The following is a 22068-nucleotide window of genomic DNA, read 5'->3' as shown; positions in this document are numbered from 1 at the left end:
TTTATTCTGTGGGTTACAAATTAAAACTGTCATTATTTATATAGTTGCTCAAATGGCACCAGCCTTGGTCTCTTAAAAAAGTTAAAAATTATACAAGTAAAACATTTTCTTATTCTAAAAACTCTAAAAAAAAAAAAAAAAACCAAATCCCCTTTTCTCCTTAACGTTTGATCTCACTTCACTCTATGTGCTGGTAACTACCAGTTAGGCCAGTGCCCTCTTGTCTTTTGCGAATCTTACTTTCTGTTTTGCAAACATAAATGGAATCAGAGAGTATCTTTGGTTCTTTGCTTTTCTTCCCTTTGTACTACGTCTTAGGGCAGTGCTATTCCAAGTGTGGAGCATGGAGCTTCCCCACCAACATGCTAGTAAGGGGACCTTTATTTCCACGTTGAGCTGCCGCCTGTCACCTTGAGTCCCAGAGACCCTTCGGGGAATGGGCACAGCTTGGTGGGGGCAGGAAGAGCTGTGGGTGCCAGCTGAGTCTGCTGAGCAGCCCCATGTCCGCTGGAACAGGCCTGGGGAAAGGGGAGGAAGACATGTGGGGGAGCCTGGGCAGGCCGGTCTGGACCAGCAGCTAGGGGTCCATGCCCCCGGTGGGCTCCCGCCCTCTAGTTTTTCAGAAACACACACATTCATAGATGAAATAAGGCGATGTCGAAAATTAGCTTCAAATTAATTTCGACTGTTTCCTAATTTCACTTACATCTCCCCCATGCTTCCTTGTTCTGCTCCAGGATCCCATGTACACTGGGCTGCCGAGTGGAGGGATCAGGCATCTGATACTTTAATAGATAATGCCAAGTTGCCCTGCAGGGAGGCGCTACCAATATATACTGAAGAACGGAGGCACAGTCATCCCCTTAACGTCTCCAAAGGGATATTAGTAATCTTTTACATGTTTGCCAAGTTGATGAATAAAAATCATACATTGTTTTCCTTTGCAATTCTCAGATTCCCAGTCAAGCTGAGAATCACTGGTTGCTCTTTTGCATGAATTCCCTCTTTAGAGCATCGCGGTCTACATGGCGCTGAACAGAGATTCTGGGGCCCCTGGGCCTGGGTATGAGCCCTGACTCCCCTACTTACTAGCTGTGTGACCCCTGGGCAGGTTACCTGACTTCAACTCTATTTCCTCCCCACTATGGGGGGGGCGGTCACATAGTGCCGACCCACCCACCACAGGCTTGTTATGGCAATAAATGAGCTACCATTTGTTAGGTGTTTAAAACAAAGCACCTTACCTACAACTACGTTTATTTCCTAAGGAAAAATTCTTTTGATACGTGCTGCTAAATATACTGACCAGACAATGTATTTAATTTGTTTATTCTTTGCCTTCCCCCAGTAGGAACGTCTGTTTTTTTCCAAAATCTCTACTCCTTTTATAATCGGAATTAATGACGTGAGTGGGGCGAGGGGAGAGTGGAAGCTAAAAAGAAAGAAAAGCTCCCGTTCAAATAACCTCCACGAAGCCTGGCCTGGTGGCCTGAGCCTCTGTGACCACACCCAGTGTCACATGATCACTCATCCGGATATCCCTGCCTGAGCTGCTCGCAGGCAGGTCCTGGGTCTGATTCATCTGTACCTGCGGTGTCCACAGAAGCTGCTGATATGCCCGGTCCCATCGAAGCTTTGCAAATAGATGGAGTCTACTACGTGTTCACTGATAGGTCACCGGCCCTCCACTGGAGACCCTACTTGTAGCTCTGCTCCTCACCTGCCACAAGAACTTCCATCCCTGACCCTCTTTGATTCCTGGACAGTGCTGGTGAGAAAAACAAGGGAGCAAAAGCCCTGCCCCTGAGAATCTTGCTAAACAGATGAATATCTTATAAACATCTATTAAAACAACTTGACACTAAAGCGCCTGTATTGAGGCAGGCCTATGCCATGCAATAAGAGCTTCACATCACAAATCTTGTTTGAAACTCACAACCACACTAAAGTTAGGTATTATTATTGCTGCCCTATTTAACAAATAAGGAACCTCAGGCTTAGAAAGGCCATGTGGCTTGTCCAAGAGCAAAAGGTATGGAGTTAGCAGGGCCAGGACTCACAGGCAGGTGGTTCTGACCCCAGGATCTAGGCCACGACACCTGGGACAATCAGGGAATGTCACAGAGAGGAACAGGAAGGACATATGGAGTGCTGCAGGAACTCAGAGTCAGACAAAGGACACTGCGCTGTGGACCCCCACAAGTAGCAGGGCTGAGTGAGGGTCAGAATAAGCGGCAAGCGGCAAGCAGCACGGCACAAATGCGCATCGACCTTGTCTGGAGCCCCGTGTGACAGTCAAGGGGGAAGCGCTCGTGTGTGTGAGCGTGTGCTCGTGCAAAGAGGGCATGGCTGACCAGCCTCCTCGCAGGTCTGGCCCACAGGTGTGGGTGAAGAATGTCTGTGTTGTGGGGTGCAGCAACACAGGCTGAATCGCGGAGGGAGATGCTAGGTGAGGGAGAGCAGGCAGGAGGCGCCTGCCTTCGCCAGGTGGACCTGGGCTGGAAGAGTGGAACAGAGTAATAATAAGAGTAAGCAGGAGAGGCTGGGACGAATCTGTCGACTGACTAGCTAAATCATCACTCTCTTGGCTTGCGGGCACCTCTTCCTGGCACTCTGGTAAAGTGGTAGTTAGGTATAAGCTGAGCGGGTCTGGAGTAGATGTGGAGCCCCCAAATTAGCTGTTGCCATCTCTGGGAACTACTATAAAGTGAGCTTTGTGTCTGCTGAAATGCTGTTTATGAGGCAATAAAATCTGGAGCCAAGCTGCCTGCATGTATCTTGGTTTAGGATAAGATTCTCCTGAGCCGGGAGCTGTTTCAAGGAAGCTAAAAAAGACTATCTAAAAAGTTAAGTAAATGTAGGCATAAAAAATTAAAAAAAAGGAACTGTAAGCTAACAAGGTCCTTGCAATCTGTGAGGTCGACCAAGGGTTGCCTCACCTAAAAAAAAAAAAAAAAAAGTTAAGTAAATACACTAGCGTGGCCAGGAATAGAACCCAGGCCTCCCAGGTGGCAGGTGAGAATTCCACCATGGAACCACCAATGCTCCAGCTGGTTTTCAGCAGTTGCCTTGATCGACAGAATACAGCAGTTCCTTTCCAGAGGGCCTGATGTGCTGCCACATAAGCAGAAAGAATGGGGCAGGGGCTGTCAGGTTCCGCTATGGAGGAAGAGGCTCTAACTTTTCTTAAAAAAATTGAGATATAATTCATATAACATAAAATTTCCTGACACAAAGTTTACTGTTGTAAAGCATATAAGTGGGTGATTTTTTCCTATATTCACAAAGTTGTGCAAAGAACTATTTAATTCCAGGATATTTCCATCACCCCAAAAAGAAACCAGGTATCTGTTAGCAGTTGGTCCCAACTCCCCTTCCCTCCCGCTCAGCAACCATTATTCTACTTTCTAACTATGGATTAAGAGGCACTAACTTTTTAATTCAGTATAAAATATTCCAAACTTCTACACGTTGTTACTTGGCAAGCCAAAAACAAAGCAAAAACAACCCAACCCTGCCCTCCAGCAAAAAAACCTATCACTAAAGCAAAAAAAGCAGAAATGTGAAGTTATATAAGTTATATGATCTCAAATACAGATATACTGGAAAAAATTTGCCGAAACTATAATACTAATTGCCTCTTGTGGGAATAATCTTGTTCTTTATATATTTTTCTCTTTCTAAATTTTCTAAAATGAGAATCGAAAAATAAAAAGATAAAATACTCATATATCAGTGAAAGTTAGCAAAATATGTCTATGTCCAAGATTCTTCTAGTATCTCCCAGTAAGAAAGCTCCAACCTTGGGAGGCCCCCACTAACTTATTTCCCAAATTTTCTTTTTTCAAGGAGTTGCCAAAAAGGTTCCAGCTGCTGCATTGGCCGGGAATCGAACCCGGGCCTCCCGCGTGGCAGGCGAGAATTCTACCACTGAACCACCAATGCTCCAGCTGAGTGCTGTTCTGCCTCCAGCTGTTTTGCTGCTCAGGCTCACAGTGGTGATGGCACAACCGTAACCAGACACCGAAACGATCCAGCATGCCAAACCCATGGGAGGAGACCCGTGGGGCATATGTGCCTGACACTCTGCTCAGATGTTCAAAAGAAAAGCCTAAGACGGCAATGGGAGAAAATGCTTTAGAAATTCTTCCAGCTCCTGGGGTAAAGTTCCAGACCTTAGCCTGTTAGTCTTAAAGATCTGAGTAGGTTCTGTATCAATGCACTCTCTGACTTAACTGCAAAGGAGCACATCACCCCAATATTGGTCAGTGATGTCTCAATGAGGACAGAGATGCAAAAGATAAAAACAGAAAGAGTCAGAGATGTAGGTAACATTTAGAGAGTCAAACTCCAATCAGCATAAAAGTGGTTTTCTTCCCGTTACAGATAAATGAGACAATAAGGAGTCTGAAAGGAGAGTAGAGTCATTTCATAATCTAAAGACACTTGATTTTGACAGCAGGATTCCCAAGGACTAATAAACTGCCGCTGGAGCTTTCTTAATCCTCCCTTCCTGAGAATGGCTGGCATAGTAAAGCCAGCCAGCTTCTGGGTGGCTGGATGTCTAAGGCCAAGATTCAAGTGAATTCTGGAACCTATAATCTTGCTGTGCTCCAAAGCTTCCTATACTGAAAACAACCATTTCTTGTAAGTTAGGTCAGAAAAAGATTAAGAAAAGGAATAGCGGGTCTAATAGCAGTCTCTGAGGCAGTAAGCGGTAAGAGCATGGGTTCTGGAGACAGACTGCCAGGCTTCAAATCCCAACCCCGCCACTGAGTGGTTGCCAGATCCTGGTCTGGTGTGCCACCTATTTCCTGTGCTCTTCTATAGGATAATAACAGTCCCTTACTGGGTCGTCATCAGAACTACATTAGTTAACCTGTGGAAAGTAGTCCTTCTGGTTAGTGATCCCAAGTCAGCTATGACCTCTGGTTCCCTGGCGCCCTCCCCGAGACATGAAAGACAGGAGGCAGAGCCTACTCACCACTGCCTGTCCCCTCCTGCTTTGCTAGCGAGTCATCGGGGTTGGGGTCCGCATGTCTCTGCACCACTGGCTTCGGCTCGTCAGGTTCATCATCCTCGGGGGTGACGAGCTTCATCAGGCTCTGGTTGCACACGTTGGCCACCTCCTTGATGCCTGAGTCCACTGATGTAAGGAGCAGTCCCACCCACGGGTCTTCCCTAAAACCAAGGCCACTGGCATTGGTCAGGGGCTCAGTCCTTCACAAAAGTACGTTAGCGGGCAGACAGGTAGTCTGAACTGAGTCCCTGTCCGCCTGCCACACTGCTGTCCCCTCAAGACGCTCCTGCGCCCTCTTGTAGGGCTCCTTCCTAGTGGACCTCCCACCGACAGAATTTCCCCCACCCAAGGTGGGGCAGTGTGAGCTCAGGAGGTTGGAACTGTGGGACCTGGGAGAGCCACACCAGAATTTTAAGTAACAAGATAAGGTTTGAGGACAGTGGCATTAGCTCTGTGTCCCTGTCACTACCCTGGCTCTCACAGTCTGTGTTCAGCTCCACCTCCAGGGCCTATCTGGAGGTGTGATGGATCCTAAGGGCGCCCCATCGCCCACTCCAGGGTCCCATGACTTCTCAGGCCCCTTTGAGGCTGTTCTTGTTTTTCTCCCGAGGGAAGGATACTTTTCTTGCGGTCGTCGTAAGCCAGACAGGGCAAGACGGCGGTGAGGATCCCGGAAGAATAGGGCAGCATCACCCGGCCAGCCAGCTGGATGAACTCGCGCATCCAGCACATGGCTGTCAGTTGGATCAGGTCGTCTGGAAGGAAAAGTGGTGGCTTCTAGGACGGTCGGCATGAGCAGCTGCAGTGTTTCCACCCTCAGGATGGGTCTGGGGGCACCCGAGGGCTTGCGTCGCTTCTCGCCTCATCAATGCTCTCTCGCCCTTGCTATTTGTCTCCCAAAGGTACATACAGTGTCAGGCTGGAGCAGAACAACAGTCTGTGGCAGACTGTAAGAGCAGCCACGATTCCTTACCCTCCCTGCATCCAAGTCCTCTGCAACGGGGCTCTGCAGCTCCTCTCATCATGGGGTGAAGTCTATTTTCTCACTTCTTGACCTTGGCCTGGCCCTGCCACTTTGGCCACCAGAAGGTGGTAGAAGTGATGGTGTTCCTGGTTCAAGCCTAGACTTACTGTGTCTCTTGGGACCTTGCTGATACTATGAATGCACCTGGGCTGGCCTGCTGACGATAACACACATGGACCAATTGTCCCTGTTGCCCCAGGTGACAGCCGGCCAACTGCCAAACATGAGCGAGGCCATCCTAGACCATCCAGCTTCAGGAGACCCCACAGTTGACCGTAGTGCGTGATCAAGCCCAGCCAAGCCTGGCCCCGCTGACCCGCAGACTCATGACCAATAGTAAGCAACTACTGTGTCAAGCAATTACGTTTTGAGGTGGTTGGATACTCGACACAAGTTAATGGATACACAATCTCAACCTCCAAGCATTTCAATTCACAGTGCAAATACTGGGCTTGCCGCCACCAAGACGGTCTCCAGATCTTACTCCCCTCCAGGGTCATACCAAGTAAAAGGGCTTCCACGATAAAAGAGATTCTGAATCTCTCTCACACAAGAACCCACCACTCCATTGCTCCAGGATCCAGTGTCACACTGGTTCACACTCCTACTAGGACTCCTCCAGAGACAGAAAGGAGCTTCTGAGGAGGTGGCAGTGGCCATGGAGCCTTTACACACTCACCCGTGGTCTGACAGTGGATCACCAGGATGTTGGCCATCTCAGCAAACTTAACGCTGGAAGGGTTCTTCTTAATTTCTTTCAAGAATTCGCCAAGGACCACCTCACACCTGTCAATGAGAGAAGAAGGCAAATAGCATATGTCAGCCAGGGCTGAAGGAGCCTCTACCAGTGCCCATTTCTGCTCTGGGGCAGCCACCCAAAGGCGGACCACAGTTTGAACTGTCAGATGACATGTTTCAGAGGCTGGGGGTTGATGAGCTCTTAGCTCCTCATAGCCGGAAGCATGTGAGCCAGGAAGAAAAGGGGGAACTTCTCGTTCTCCTGCTGCTGCCCGTCTGTCGGTGTGGGGCATGTGTGCGCACTGCAGGGCCCTGGACGGTGGCAGCTGCCTACCCCTTCTATCTACTCACATTTTCCGAATTTCTTTGCCATTGTCACCCAGGATCTGGAAGAGTCCATCCAGGATCTCCGGCAAATAATCCAGCAGGTTAATGTCTGGCACAGACTCCAGAACCAGGATCTGACCCAGGGGAAGAAACCAGGAGAGAAAGTTACACCAGCCTGAGAACCTTTGTCTCTTCACCAATCCTTTGGGACTGGGCAGTGGGAAGGGGGACCTGCTGAGGCAGCCTTTTATGGTGCTGTGGGTGTCCCATGGCAAGAGGGGTGCTAGCAGCTTTGCTAGTGCAGAGGAATAGTAATTTAACTGCAGGAAATTGAGATACCCTAGGGCAAAGACAGTACATGGGAAAGGACAGACAAGGTAAGAAGAGGTGTGACTGCCAGAAGTAGCACTATTGGCTTCAAAAGGGAATTGGGTTTCCCAGGAAAAAGAAAGAATTGAATCCTCGTCAGGCACAGGTATAATGGGTCTGGGGGCCGAGCTGAACAAATGTGTTTTCAGATTATCTGGAGTCACTGGCTTCAGAGGGTTAACAGTGAGGCTTCTCTGCAGCCACAGGATCTGCCCGGGGTGTGTCAGAGAGCAGCTGTCACTAAACCAGAGGCTCATCACGGCTGGGAAACGTGTGGGGCCAAGTCCTCACCCAGGAGATGATGAACTGCCGGGCGTACTGGTTGTTGGAGTAAATCCTCTCCCGCAACAAGGGAATGAAGCCCACCAGGTCAAACTTGTTGCTCTCCGTCACGATGTCCTGCGAATCAAAGGAACGTGAACTGCTGAGTGACAGCTAGTGACCAGGGGCTGCCTGACCTGGCTAAAGTACTGGTTCAGGGCTGGCTCTGGGAGTCAGGCAGTCAGAGAAAAATGGCAGAGCCTAAGCCAGGCAGGAGAGGTCCTCAGAGTATCCACTGTGTCCCAGGCCAGAGGATAAGCAAAACTGATTCCATTCAAAGCAGGAATCAAAGTCAAGAGAACTAATCAAATGAGTAATCTTGTGTCTCTGCGATCTGGATTGAATACCCTTGTGAGCTCAGCATAAGCAGTCTCCTGTCGGGGGCAAGGTGGCGTGGGAGGCCACAGGCAGTCTCCTCTGCCCTGAGTGGGGGTGGCACAAGGTATGTACAGGGGTGACAGAACAGTCCTGCATTTTGATTGTGCTGCTGCTATATACTATATACTCATCACGGAACTGTCCGCCAAAGAGTCAATTTTATTGTGTGTAAATGGAAAATTTTAAATAAACAAATTACAAAGAGCATCCCCAATGACAGAATTTATAAACTGTACAGATGCAAGAAATAGATTCTAAAAAGAAAAGTGGGGACCAAGTGCAAATACCTTTAAAAGGCGGTCTAGGAGCTCAGATCCACTTTTCACATTGGGGTCTGGGTCAGCAGCCAACTACGAGACACATAGAGGGAGAGAGAAGGTCAAAGTCAATATTCAAGACAAGGAATCTACTGAAAACCCACAGCCAAGGCTCTGGTGCAGCTTGGAACACTGAATGGACACTTCTTTCAGTAAATAAGTCGAAGGAAGGTAGGGAAGTGGGGGTGGGGGGGTGGGCAAAATGGAACCTGGCCAAGAAGTGAGATGTAGTGGACTTCCCTATTCTGGTCAGGGACCTCTGGGACCCGCTGGGGGCCCTGTGACCTGCTGCCACCGGGTCGGATAGTTACATATGACTGGCCTTCCTCAGGGGTTTCCAATCTTAGAATGCTGGTCCCCTCTCCACTCCTGAAGGAGGGGACCAAGGCAGCTGTGACGCTGATACTCTAGAAACAACTGTGGCAATTAGCAGGGCAATAGAGCTTCAGGAGGCTCGGTGCCTGGGCAGGGAGCTCCAAGGAGCTGAGAGAGGAGCCGAGGCAGGTGCTAGGGACTCCAAAGCCTTTCTAAGTGGAGTTTCTTTCAGATCTTACGGGCTAATGCTCTCCTCGCAGGGGAAATATGGTCTGTATATGGCTTTACTATCTTGACCTTCTACAAGGGAGGTTAGTGTGTTTCAAACTGTTAGTTTTTTCCCTCCAATTTGTGGGAGTCTGATACTTTCCTAAAATGCAATAAGGATAAATTAATAGAGAAATGGAAAAAAATGTAAATATAAGCCCATTAAAAAAAATGATTAGATTGAACAGACAACAGGTGCCCCTGGCAGCCGTGTGTTTATCGGCCTGTCTGCATCTAGGAAAAGGGACCCAAGCACTCGACGTCCTGGAAGGTCAAGTTAGGTGGTGGAGTGAGCTCAGCCCCGCTACAGTGAGGAGTGGTCACCTTACTCAGCCCGTCAAAGAGCACGTTGAAGTGGGGGAGCACGGCGCCCCGGGCCACCTTGACGATGTTGTAGAGGGCCTCACAGGCGTAGTAGCGCAGCCTGCTGTCCGCGTCATTGAAGCAGGCCAGCACCGGCTCGATCAACTCCTTCAGGTAGAGGCCCGAGTCCTGTGGTGGGGCAGGAGGAAAAACAGCTCAAAGGAGGCCAGCCCCCAGCTCCTGGTGCCAGCTGACATCCCAGCTCCCTTGGGAGGCCTGAGGCCTCTGTGTGGGGCTAGGTTTAAAGACCCTTGCAGGCTGGCCTCCTAGGACAGGGGCCACGCCAGGGAACAAGGCTGCAAGACCTTGCTACGTCAGGTGTGGCGACAACAGCAATAAAATATAGGCATGCAACATCCTGCTGGGTCTCAGATCCGAGTCAAGGCCATCGCTGCTGTGTCTGTCCCTCCAGGCCCACCTTGCCCAGTGCGATGGAACAGGCGGCCAGGCCGATGAGGCCCCCTTTCCGGCTGTGGGGGTGCTGAGACAGGGCAAATTCCTGAGACAGAGTCTGGATCACATGCTTGATTTGCACTGTGTTGTTCTGGGCCACGAACTCCCGAACCAGCCTGGAGAGAGAAAGGAGCGGGGCTGTAGGACCAGTGGAATCAGGGGACCCCTGCTGCTGGCTCCAGGGCCTGGCGCGGGGAGGAAGATGACTTGTTTGAAAGAGAAGTAGGGATCAGGCATCTCAGGGTAGGCTTCCCAGTTCTGCTGCTGACGGGGAGGCCTGGGCTGGGTCACAGCTGTTTCCCTATTCTGGATCTCAGTTTCCCTTTGTGTACAATGGAATGAGTAACGATGGAACTATCTCAATTCCGAGAAACGGACAGAATTCAAGAGAACAACCTATTGGGGAACAAAAACTACAATGCATCATCAGTCGATCAGCCATCTTTATTCAACACTCGTTCAACCCTCTATTTGAGCACCTAAGAGGTTCACTAGGTCTGTGTCCTTATTTCCAGGGATGGTGCTGAATCAGGCCCCAGTTCAACGAGCAAGATCCACACACAAGTATGTAATTGCAGCAACAAGGCGCAAGTGACACAAGCAAGAAAAATGCCATAGGCTAATCTCCTTGGGCTGACTGAGAAGTGTCCTTTGAGTCGGATCTTAGAAAGATCAGCAGGCATTTTTCAGGTGAAGAACAAAGAAGGCGGGGCATGGCACGCAGGCACAGGGAAGCTCTGAGAAGACATGGCCGAGGAGCTCTGAGAAGACATGGCATATTTAGAGGAGGAGGAGGAGTCTGGTGTGTAGAAGGAATGACTAGAGACAGTTAAAGGAAAAAATCCTGTGAAAGTTTTCCAGTGAGGTAACAGGTACTTCTGGTGGCGGCCTGGAGAGGCTGGGCTGGGTCGGGGGCGCTGGCAGGACAGAAGGAAACGGAAAAGCCCCGCAGGAGAACACCACGGCTATCAGGGGCAGGAAGGAGGGCCTGATGTATGGCTGAGGCCATGGGAAAGAGCAGGAAGGGCTTGTTGAACAAAAAAAAAACCTTAGAAGCCCAGGTAATAGGGGAGAGGAAAGGAAGCACAGATACGCCTCTGAGGTGTCTACATGGAGAGTGATGTTAACGGGGGAAGGACATCTGAGGGAGGCCATGTCTGGGATCACCCCCGGGATGCTCCCAGGGCAGGCCCTGCCTGGAGTGGTGGAGAGTAAAGGACGGCCCGGTTCTGTCAGGGACCAGTCTCTGTTTTCAGAACCCAGTGGACAGAGAGGCTGAGACACTCTGCCCTTCGGAAAGAGTGGGGAGGGGGAGACCATCCCATTATCTGGGCATGAGGGACCGGTACCAATGCAGCAGATGAAGGTGTGATGAGGGTGGGTCCAGATTAGGGACTTTTCGCAGCAGTGTGTAGACTCACTCACTGTCTAACTGCTTTGCGTCTATCATGGCCGGTACACTGCTTACCTGTTGCATAAATGGGGGTTTCAAGTTGACTTGAAGAATTTTAAGGACAGTCAAGTCCAAAAGGAATCATTTAGTCTGTGTGGTTCTAGGTCAGTGTCAGGAACCTGCTATACTAGAGCTGTTCAAACATAAATGTGCTGTCCTATGAGGCAGTGAGCACTCCTGCAAAAAGGCTGTTCTATGAGGGGTTGGACAGGGTTTGATAAATATTTAATACAGCAAACTACATGGGGTTTCTGTGCCAGGCACTGTGCAAACAGGTGAACAAAACAGGCCTGGCTCCTAAGATGGCAGATGTGGGAGCTAAGACACGCATTTTAGGAAGCAGCTGAACAAATGGCCTGTGATGTGCTTTAACCTTTGACTTTACAGGATGATTCCACCAAGCCCACCCCAGGGGGCTGAGGGCTGTGGACGAACCAAGGGCCTCGGTGCCAGTTCCAAAGGCCCTCACTTCCAAAGTAGCATAATAAGGCCCAGCAAGGATGGTTCTATATAAATCTGTTTGGTTTCCCAAACTGGACAAACCAGCCAGGTGAGGCTCAGCGGCCCAGTCATCTGCCAGGGCTCCTCTTTGAGTATGGACAGATATATGCCCTTCAGAAAAGCAGTGCAGATGAACAGGAAAACAACTGTTGCATTGATGGTTCAGTGGTAGAATTCTTGCCCGCCACGTGGGAAGCCCAGGTTCGATTCCTGGCCAATGCAGTGCTGGCCACTTTGCTTTTTTTCCTGGCAGGAGTCCTCCTCACACAGAGATGCTGCTGGAGGAGCCGTCCTGCTATTGCAGCAGCCAAGGGTGCTGTGACTCTCTAACCACAATTCCTTGCTTGGTGAGCTCACAAATAGCAGCTGGGTTCTCCAGAGAGGTACTACTGGCTGCTGGGACCAAGGTCTTCATGCCCTTCACCAGTGGGGGACTCTTGCTGTGTTCCCTCAGCCTTGGCCAGTCTCTAGCAAGAAGTTGGGGCGAAAACTGTAAAATAGCTCAGCACACATGTGAATATGGAATGAGAAGACCCACACAACAGAAGGAAGAGAGTCACCCAAATTCTCAGTGTGCTTTTTGTTACTGAGAAGGAAAAACTTGAGCTATAGTTTCTGTCCTGAAGTCTGAAGGCCAATCAACTACACATTCTTCTGCCTCCTGCTTTCTCCTTCCTCATATGGAACACAAGCTTTGTGTTCTTGCAGCTGTGCTGATGTGGCAGCACCAGAGTCTGGCCTTATATTTTTGAGTCAGCATATAAACAAGGAGGCTCAGGACTGGGATAAAAGGGAGGTGCTCACACAGCTGGAGCATTGGTGGTTCAGTGGTAGAATTCTCGCCTGCCACGCGGGAGGCCCGGGTTCGATTCCCGGCCAATGCAGCTGCTGGAGATATTTTTAATCCTATGAGGCTGGATCTGAGATTTCACACTGCCTGAAGAATTTGTGACTAGTCTGAGAACTGAGGATGACTTGTTTCTAGCTTGAGCTTAAAATACCTTTGATGAAAACTACTCAAGTTTCTTAAATTCCACAAAGATCTAGAACCCGTGTCTCCTTATTCTTGAGGAGTCCAGGATGGGGGAATCACTGAAAGCAGTTGTGCCTCGCACTCCTGCCCGGAAAGCCCGCCTGGGTACTCTGGCTGCCAACAGCACCCCCGGGGAAGCCAGACCATGTTTCTGCTTGGTATGTGTCAGCACCAGGAGCGGGATTGAGGACATTCACAAAGCCTTAGCAAGGTACCCAAAGAAGATCCAGCCTGCCAGCAGCACAGGCCATCCTGGAGCCACCTCCTCCTTGCCTGTCTCCTGTTCCAGGTCACAAACGGTTCCTGAGCAATTGGAAAGGGCATTCTTCCCAGTTCTAGAGTCAGGATATGGGATGCACTCCCCATCTGTGAGGGGCTCTCTCCGGGGGAAGGGGAGGAAATACGAGAGTATGTAAGGACTTTCATACACAGCAGAGAAAAAAATTCTGGTGAGATGAGTGAAAAATGAGGAGGGGGCAGGCAGGAAAGAGCACGACTAGTATCCTTGGTGGGGAGGGAATCAGGTGTGGCTTCATGAGGGTAAGCATTTGAGAGGGTTCTGAAGGGTTCTGGAAGCGAGGAGATGGGCTGGGGTGGGGAGGTCTTTGTGTTCAGCACTCCCCTGACTGCGCAGGCCCAGCAGCACCTTTCTCATTTACTCTGCACCACCTGGGAGGCCTCCCCAAACCCGAATCCTACCAGTGCTCAACTCAGGGAACCCCAGGCCACTGCAAAAATGATGGCCCGTTCAAGTCTTGAGCTTTGGAACCCCAAGTCTCTTCTGTCTGCACCCTTGTAATTAGGAGCAGAATAGTCTTCACGTCCAGGAACACAAGACAGACAATGACAAACGATGGTTCTCTCGGGAGAGGAAACCATGAGAACATGTTCTCACCAATACCATTGGCTCGGATAACACTGGCCCTGGCCGGCCCCGTCAGTCAACCCCTGGGCCACAGCAGGAAGAGCTGTCCCATGAATCAAGCCCACGCTCCTTACCTGGCACTCAGGGCAAACAAAGCAGGGCCTTCGGGGCTCTCTAGTCTCTCTGCTCAGCTGCCCGTCATAACTTTCCACTCCAAAGAGACCCACCTTCTCACTGGGCCTGGCTTGGTCTACTCCTTATATACTTCCTGTCTGCCCCACATCCTATTCAGCCTTCAAAATCCAGCTCAAATCCAACCCCCTGCTTTTCCTGACCATCCCAAGAAGTGATCACTCCTCCGTCTGAACACTAAGGATTCAGTGACCCCTCATTCTGTACCCAGCAAGGCACTGGCAAATGTCACCAATTCCTTCTCATGTGTACACTTCTATCTCCACAGCTCCTTGATAAAGCCCTTGAGGACAAACTGGTGCCATGATTTTCTGCATCTCTTGTGCCAGCCTTCTCTCTGAGTCTAGTGCTCTGCACAGGGAGTGAGAAATCAGCAAACATCCACCTGGGAATGAATCTGTGACAGCCAGCAAGGCAAAAGATGGCACAGGCAAAGGTGAAGCCCCTGCTGTATATTGGCGACAGATATTGGAGACCACACTGTCTCCTCTTTCATCTATAGGTTGCAAGCCACAGGTGGCGGGGTCTGCTAAGCTAAATCTAACCTGTTGGGTTAATCGGTATCGTATTTGGATGGTCCTAAGACTCTACTGTTATAATTTAAGTTATCATTACCTGGATTCCAAAATGCACACTGAGAACGGCCCAGGTCACCAGACCTGAAGGACACCTGCCAAGAGGTGAAGGGGTGCTCTAACCCCATCTCCAGGTGCTCCAAAGCAGCCCAAATCAAGAGCACTTGGCCTCCCTGCTTCACAGAGAACATCAGAGGAAAAAGCGCAACTAAGAGACAGAGTAAGCGATGTGTGAAATCCAGGAGCCTCAATGTCATGCCTAGTCTCTCTTCAAAAGACCACACTGTCTCCTCTTTCATCTATAGGTTGCAAGCCACAGGTAGGGGGTCTGAGGCTGAACTAGTTTTGAAGGTAATATCTGGCCCAGAAACTCTCACGCTCACAAATCCCCGGGACCTCCACTGACGTAAAGGTCACAGGCATCACTGTTCTATGTACCAGGGGAGAGAATCTGCTTCTGCCTGGCTTCCTCTAAAACGTGTTGAAAACCATGGCGTACAAAGTGTCCTCTAGAGCAGGGGTCCCCAACCCCCAGGCTGCACAGCAGAAGATGACAGGTGGGCAAGCGAAACTTCATCTGTATTTGCAGCCGCTCCCCAGCACTAGCATCACCACCTCAGCTCTGCCTCAGCTCATCGGGCATTAGATTCTCATAGGAGCCCTGGTCCCTGGTGTCAAAAAGGCTGGAGACTGCTGCACTAGAGGCTGCTCAGAGCCTCCACTCTCAACTGGTCAGAGGTGTTGCAAGATGGCAGAAACACCCATTCCTCAGAAGGCACAAATCCCAATGCTGGCCAAGTGCAAGCTTGTGACACCACCCCAACATCACGAAGTGCCACACCGGCTACTCCCTCCCTGATAGGAGAAGGAGCCACAGACAGGACGCATTTGGAATCATCAGCCAAAGGAGAACCTGGGACCACTGTTCTAGCAACATAACCACAGCTCCTCATTGGACCTCTTGGCCTCTGGTGACACAGCACAGGGACAATCGCAGACCGCACGAGGACTGGTGAGTTGACCACTTGCTTAGCACACGCTATGCTAAATATTTCAGTTATTCCTTGGAACGACCTCTGTCTGTAGTTGTTATTATCTCATCTTCCAGATTTGAAACACAGCCTCAGGGAAACCAAGTCCCTTTCCTAAGCATCTGAACCCTGACATACCCACAGCCCATGCCCTTTCAACTGCGGGCCAGTTCCCTTCTCCCATCTTCTTGAGCTACATAAGCTGCAAAGTGAACACACCCGGTTACAGAGGGGACTTCCCTTGGGTAGAACCGAGGCTCCAAGTGCAAGCAGCTTTCTCTGTACATTTCCCCACACCGTTCAGCATTCAGATATCCTGGAAGCATTCCTCTACCACACACAGCAGTACAGATGAGGTATGTACTTCAGATGTTTTGAAATGAAGTTCTAGAGCTGGGCTTGTACTATGAAGGCAGAAAAGAGATAACCATTTGCTGAGCACTTCCTGTATGCCAGGTAATGTGCTGGATGCTTTACATGCATTATCTAATTTAAACCTTCAAACAAACCACTGAGTTAGGTACTACGATGCCCATTTTACAGATGGGGAGACTGAGGCTCGATAACATTCAGAAACACACAAGGTCACACGACTTATAGATGGTAGACGATGAAATCAAAACTAGGTTTTTCTGACTCCAAGGTCTAAAATCTTACCCATTATGTTACACTATTCCCCTCCTCAAATAAAAGAGCTACCACCTATTGGGTGCCTACTGGGTGCCAGGCACTTTACATTTATTATTTCATTTAACCTCAATCCCATTTCATTTGGTGATATCCAAATGTCCCAGGCAGCAGATGGCAGAGGTTTTAGTTACTACACTCATGTTCCTATGTCTTCAGAGGAGACATCCTGGCCATAAGGTGGGGCTAATAATTTCAATGAGTTTACATGTTTTGAGAGAATGAGATGACGCATGTAATGCGCTCCCTATTGCATACACTCATATAACAGTATTAGCACAAAGTCAGAATCAGAGAGACAAACTGTGATTTTATATACAACACTCATGATCATGTTCATTCACTAAATGTTGACTGAGAATGTGCCATGCTCCAGGCTCCAAAAAAGACAGAAAAAGCAAAAGAAATCCAGAGCTGTGTTTATGCCTGTTATACAACTTTCAGCTTGGATTTGGGGCTGCTGGTTTTTTTGTTCCCGCCCTGGCAAGTCCAATTATCCATCCCAGTTCTCCACTGTCACGTGCTATATTCAGATGGCATATCCGGGCAGCAATTTCCCAAAGAGAATCTAGGTAAACATCTCCTCCATCTGCTGAGTATTTAAGTAATCTGGTTTCCATTTGCTCACTAGTCTCCAATAACTGAATGGGAAAAGCATAACATTTGCCTCTGAGCAAGGGCCAAAGACCTTCTGAAAAGTCCTAAGAGTTAACTGACAAAACATACCAAGTATCCACTGGATATAATCTGTGGAAAACTATAAAGGAGAAACGAATCAGAGACAGCAGGAGGCACATTTGGATCTCAGGTGACAATAATTGTGACCACTTAATGAGGGCTTCCCTCACACTGTAACAAAACACTACAAACATTCTTACTTTTGAAAACCGAGATATAATTGACATACCTTAAATTCACTTTTAACGTGTACGATTCATTGGTTTTTAGTGTATTCACAAAGTTATGCAAACATCACCACAACCAATTTTACAATATTTTTTATTATCCTAAAAAGAAACCCTGCACCCACTCCCCATTGTCCCCTAAGCCCCTCCCCTAAGCCCTAGGCAACCACTCATCTTAGCCTGTCTCTATGGATTTGCCTATTCTAGATATTTCATATAAATAAAATCATATAACACGTGGCCTTTTGTGACTGGCTTCTTTCACTTGTTTTCAAGATGCATTGTTTTAAGAGGAGGAAACTGAGGCATAGGGAGGAGAAACCAGAGGTCACAGGACTACAGGGTCCAGGCAAGAGATACAAGTGAGAAGGCCAAGAGACATAAGACAGGTTGTGGTGAACTTCCCACGCAGGAAGCCAGCTGGGGAACCCATGTCCTGGCTGGGAAGGGGAGTGGGAGGCTCCAATGTCCTCCTGATCTGTCATGTTGGAATGTGGGCCCCATGGAGCCCCAATTGGAGAATTTCTCAATTTTAAATACCCTGTGATCCAGGCCAAACCAAATGGGTCTTACAGCAGGACACAGTCCCTGGTGCCAGTCTGTGACCCCCGGATTAAATAATTTGCTGAGAGTCCCGCTGCTAATAAAGAGCTGAGCTGGGTGGAATTCGGACCCACATTCCAAAAATTGCCTTAAGCCACTGGGATATAATTAGTGTCTCCCCCCAAAAGTGGTAGGTTCCAAAAGAGCCAGGTCATACTCAATAGTGCAACCTTTATCTAATCACAGAGCTCCAGGGATCACTGTTCCCCATGAGTCCCTTCCCCAGCGGGCAAGGCGAGGACGCATGATTCAGGAGCTCTATTCCCATAAGTCTGCTCTTGGGCTTCAGTGTTCTCAGGGGGTATGGCCCACGTACCTACATTTGCTGGGTTTTAGAACTCCAAGTTCAGAAACACTAGAGACTTGGCACTAAGCCCATCCCTGGTTACCATGAAGGGCACCATCTCTCCCAGCCTGAAGTCAGGGGGCTCTGCCGCCACTCTGTGAGCACAGCACTTCTAGCAAAGTGGCACCCATTTATCTGAGTGTCGGCTGGCATTTCTCCCCCACACTGGACTCTCCTGGACAGCAGAGCCTGGGGTATTACCAACTTTTTTTGTCAGAACTGAATGGACTATATTCTCTGAAATTGAGAGCTCACAAAACCTGAAACAGCCATTCTAAAATCTTGGCTGAAGTGCCTTGTCCTTTAGAAAATTGAGTGGGCATGTGTGGGGCTTAAAGCATCAAGGACTGTGCACAACAGGCTCACACATTTAGCCATCAGATCCTGGTCATGGAATACAGCCTGCTCTCGAGATTCTAGAGTCTAGGGGCCCTTCAGATGAGCCAAGCATCCAACTCTCTGCACTTCTAGTGTCTGAGGGGTCTGCCATCAAGATAAAACACCTTACTCTTATTAAAAATTTTAATCCCTCATTGGAACACCATATGCAGCACTGGCTCTGTCACCTGAGCAGAATGGGTCCTGGAAAACTGAAAGTGGCAGTTAAAATAACCATGGAGATAGATGTTCAATTGTGAAAATTTTTAAATTAAATATATGTCTTCCTTTTGGTAGGGAAAACTACTCATCCTGGTGGGGAAGCCTTTTGAGACAGAAGAACCTAGGTTTCTGATTTAGGTTCTAGCTGTGAAACCTTGGGAAGATTCTTAACCTCGAGAAGCCTCTGTTTCCTCATCTGTGAAATGGGGTAACACTACCCAGCTTACATGGCAGCCATGCGAAATAAATGAGATGAGGGACATACAACATCCAAACAAAAAAAGCTTCTCTATCCTCCTCCCCACAAAGCAAACAGTGCTTTACACATGATTACTTTTTTTTTTTTATGATCACTGTTACGGACTGAATTACGCCCCTCTACCCAAATTAATGTGTTGAAATCCTAAACCCCAAGGAGACTGACTGTATAGCAGTCTTCTTATCTGCAGTTTCAGTTACCCATGGTTAACTGTGGTCCAAAAATATTAAATGGAAAATTCCAGAAGTGAGCAATTTAAAACTTGTAAATTGCATGCCGTTCTGATGAAATCCTGTTTTCCTGCCCGAGACGTGAATCATCCCTTTGTCCAACATATCCACGCTGTGCATACTTATAATAAGATATTTTGAGAGAGACCACATTCATATAACTTTATACAGTGTATTATATTTGTTCTATTTTATTAGTTATTGCTAATCTCTTACTGTACCTGAATTATAAATCAAACTTTATCGTAGATATATTTGTATAGGAAAAAGCATAGTATATATAGGGGTTGCTACTATCTGAGGTTCCAGATGTCCACTGGGGGACTTGGAATGTATCCCCCCGGATAATGGGGGGGTTACTGCACTCTGAGGAACATATCAAACAGGACACTCCTCATTCCAAATGTGGCTGAAGAAGGCTAGAAACTGATGGTAGGATCTTCTAGGCCAGTGCTTCTAGAACTTTAACATGCACACAAATCACCCAGGGATCTTGTGAAAATGCAGATTCTGATTCACAGATCTGAGGTGAGGCTAGAGAATCTCTAACAAGCTCCTAGGTGAGCCTGATGCGGCTGGTCTGTGGGCTACACTTTTGAGTAGCAAAGTCTTTAGACTGCAATGTTCCTCACTGAAGATGTGTGTGGTCATTCATTTAGACACTGTCAAATGGCACCAGACACTGTGCTAAGTGCTGAGCATAAATACAACAGGTTCTGTGCTCTTAAGGAGTTCCCACACCAGTTAAGGCCCAAGGGGGTTTCTCTGAATTCCTCGAATCAAGGACAATGTGGAATACAAATCAAATCCAATTAAAGACAAAACCCTCACAGGAGAGCTTGCAGAGTGAGAGCACTTATACAGGTTGTGCTAGAGGCAACAATAATCCTGAGATAAACACCTCTAGTCAAGGGCTCAACAGATGATTGAAGCTGCAATAAAACCAGACATTCCTGAGAAGCAGAGTGGGTGATGTTCAAAACTGGGTGTCAATGCAGCTGCCAAGCCTACGGACAGGGAGCCACATCTATACATCGGCTCTGGCCTCCTATCAATATAGGGAAACTCGTCATTAAGACTTGCTAGCGTAAGTGAGAGCCAGGGTATAAACAAGAAGCAGCAGTAGTACGAAACGAGAGTAGTCAAGAAAGTGGTGCTTGATGAGAGAAGAAGGTACGTGTTTTTGGACATGCTGAATCTTAGAGCCGAATGGGAGGGTCCTCTTAGCAAAGTGCAACCCTTTAGTTGAGGAGGAAACTAAAACCCAAAGCAGTTAAGGAACTGGTTCTCAACTGAGGCGATTCTGTACCCCCAGGAGACATCTGGCAATGTGTGGAGACATTTTTGGTTGTTAGAACTGATAAAATGCCAGATGTGTCTAGTGGTTAGAGAACAGGGATGCTGTTAGAATTCTTACAACACACAGGACAGCCCCCACAACCAAAATGTCAGTAGTGCTGAGATTATGAAACCCTAAGTTATGGAATTCGCCCAAAGTCAAAGACTGAGTGTCACACCACGGACTAGTTCAGAGCTGTCCAACAGCATTCTACAGCGATGGAAATGGTTCAAAGTCTGTGCTGTCCATTATGGTGGCCAATAACCACATGTGGCTATTGAACATGTGAAATATGAGGAGTGTGACTGAGGAACTGGATTATAATTTTTTATTTTATCTTTAATAATTTCAATGTAAACAGCTACACATGGCCAGTGGCTACACTACTGGACAGGGCAGAACTATGGCCCACATTTCTTGACTCTTAGACAATTCTTCCAGTTTTATAACCTGCTCCTTTCCACTCTTCTGAAATCAACCCTGACTTTATCACAAAGATCTGACTGGAAAAAAAAATACAAATGTAAAGTAATAGCAGAAAAATCTTAACAAAATGTTCCCAGTTAAACAACTTATTTTATACATTGGAAAATAAAACAATGTCAGATCATGGTTACACACACATGTAATAAGAATGCAGAAGCATAAAAAGGTCAAGCTATTCCTACTTCTACTTTCAAGTAAGGGTGACATGACAGATAAACAGCCCTCTGAGCCTTCAGATTTCGAATCTGATTTCTCCACTTGGTCACCTAACGGTCCCTTTCACTTCTCAGAAGCTGAGTAAGAAATGAGGCAGGTCAATTCAGCAAATTAGTGCTTCCCACCTCCCTCCCATCAGAGGCCACTTTCTGATTTGCTGGTTTTGATGGAGACCACACTGAGCATGCACCATGTTTCAGGCACTGTGCTAAGAACTAAGCATATATACCCTGTCACTTGATTCTTATGGCAGCCCTTTGGGCACCAGAAGGTTAATTAACTTGGCCGAAGTCACACAACCAGTCGAAGCAAAGCTGGGATTCCCAATCTCCTGCTCTTAAACCTGCAGAAGCAACACCGGCTGGAAAGGCGTGAGCTGTTCCCTCGGGGAGCCGGACTCCTGTATAACTCGCCTCCGCTCCCCACGCCCAACCCTGCTTGCCCGCGGCTCTTACTTTTCAATCTCCAGCGCTGCCACCTTCCGCTTTTCGTAGAGCTTGTCATTTAGGGCGCGCACGATGTTGGGCGTGAGCGGCGCGAAGTCCTTCTCGGGGTTCATGGTGGCAGCTCCGGGTGTTCCCCGGAGCCTCGCGACTCCTCAGCCCGGGTCGCGCCGGGTCGCGCCGGGGGCCAGGGGAGTTTGCGGCTCCGCGCTGCCTCCGGCTTCGGCTCATGGACCACGCCGCCCCGGGCTTGCCTGCCTCGCTCCGCCGCCGCGTGCCACCCTGGGAAACCGAGCCTGGACCCCGCCCCCGCACACTTGCTCCCAGCCACCCTACAGCTCACGCGACCAGTTCCCGCCCCGCACCTGCCGCACCTGCCGTGCTCAAAGGGTAGCGGCCATATTTCTGGGAT

General features: G+C 48.6%; 1 protein-coding gene and 2 non-coding genes across 3 annotated transcripts in view; 1 reads left to right on the top strand and 2 right to left on the bottom strand.

Annotated features, from left to right (window-relative positions):
* VAC14 (VAC14 component of PIKFYVE complex) overlaps positions 1-22068 on the bottom strand; it is a 98989-nt gene extending 76921 nt beyond the window's left edge. Inside the window, exons 1-9 of the mRNA XM_039852044.1 lie at positions 21669-22068; positions 9858-10008; positions 9401-9568; positions 8465-8527; positions 7770-7877; positions 7134-7243; positions 6724-6830; positions 5641-5775; positions 4985-5137 (exon numbers count right to left, since the gene is read on the bottom strand). Of these exons, the coding sequence (XP_039707978.1) occupies positions 4985-5137; positions 5641-5775; positions 6724-6830; positions 7134-7243; positions 7770-7877; positions 8465-8527; positions 9401-9568; positions 9858-10008; positions 21669-21772 (1099 nt within the window). The 5' untranslated portion in view covers positions 21773-22068. The remainder of the gene's footprint in view (positions 1-4984; positions 5138-5640; positions 5776-6723; positions 6831-7133; positions 7244-7769; positions 7878-8464; positions 8528-9400; positions 9569-9857; positions 10009-21668) is intronic.
* TRNAG-GCC (transfer RNA glycine (anticodon GCC)) lies at positions 3875-3945 on the bottom strand. Its single transcript has one exon. It is a non-coding gene; the product is annotated as a tRNA-Gly (tRNA).
* On the top strand, positions 12660-12730 carry TRNAG-GCC (transfer RNA glycine (anticodon GCC)). The gene has a single exon. It is a non-coding gene; the product is annotated as a tRNA-Gly (tRNA).

Source organism: Pteropus medius, unplaced genomic scaffold, assembly GCF_902729225.1.
Source record: "Pteropus medius unplaced genomic scaffold, Ma_sr-lr_union100, whole genome shotgun sequence".
NCBI lineage: Eukaryota > Metazoa > Chordata > Mammalia > Chiroptera > Pteropodidae > Pteropus > Pteropus medius.
This window is presented reverse-complemented; position numbering and strand designations above follow the sequence as displayed.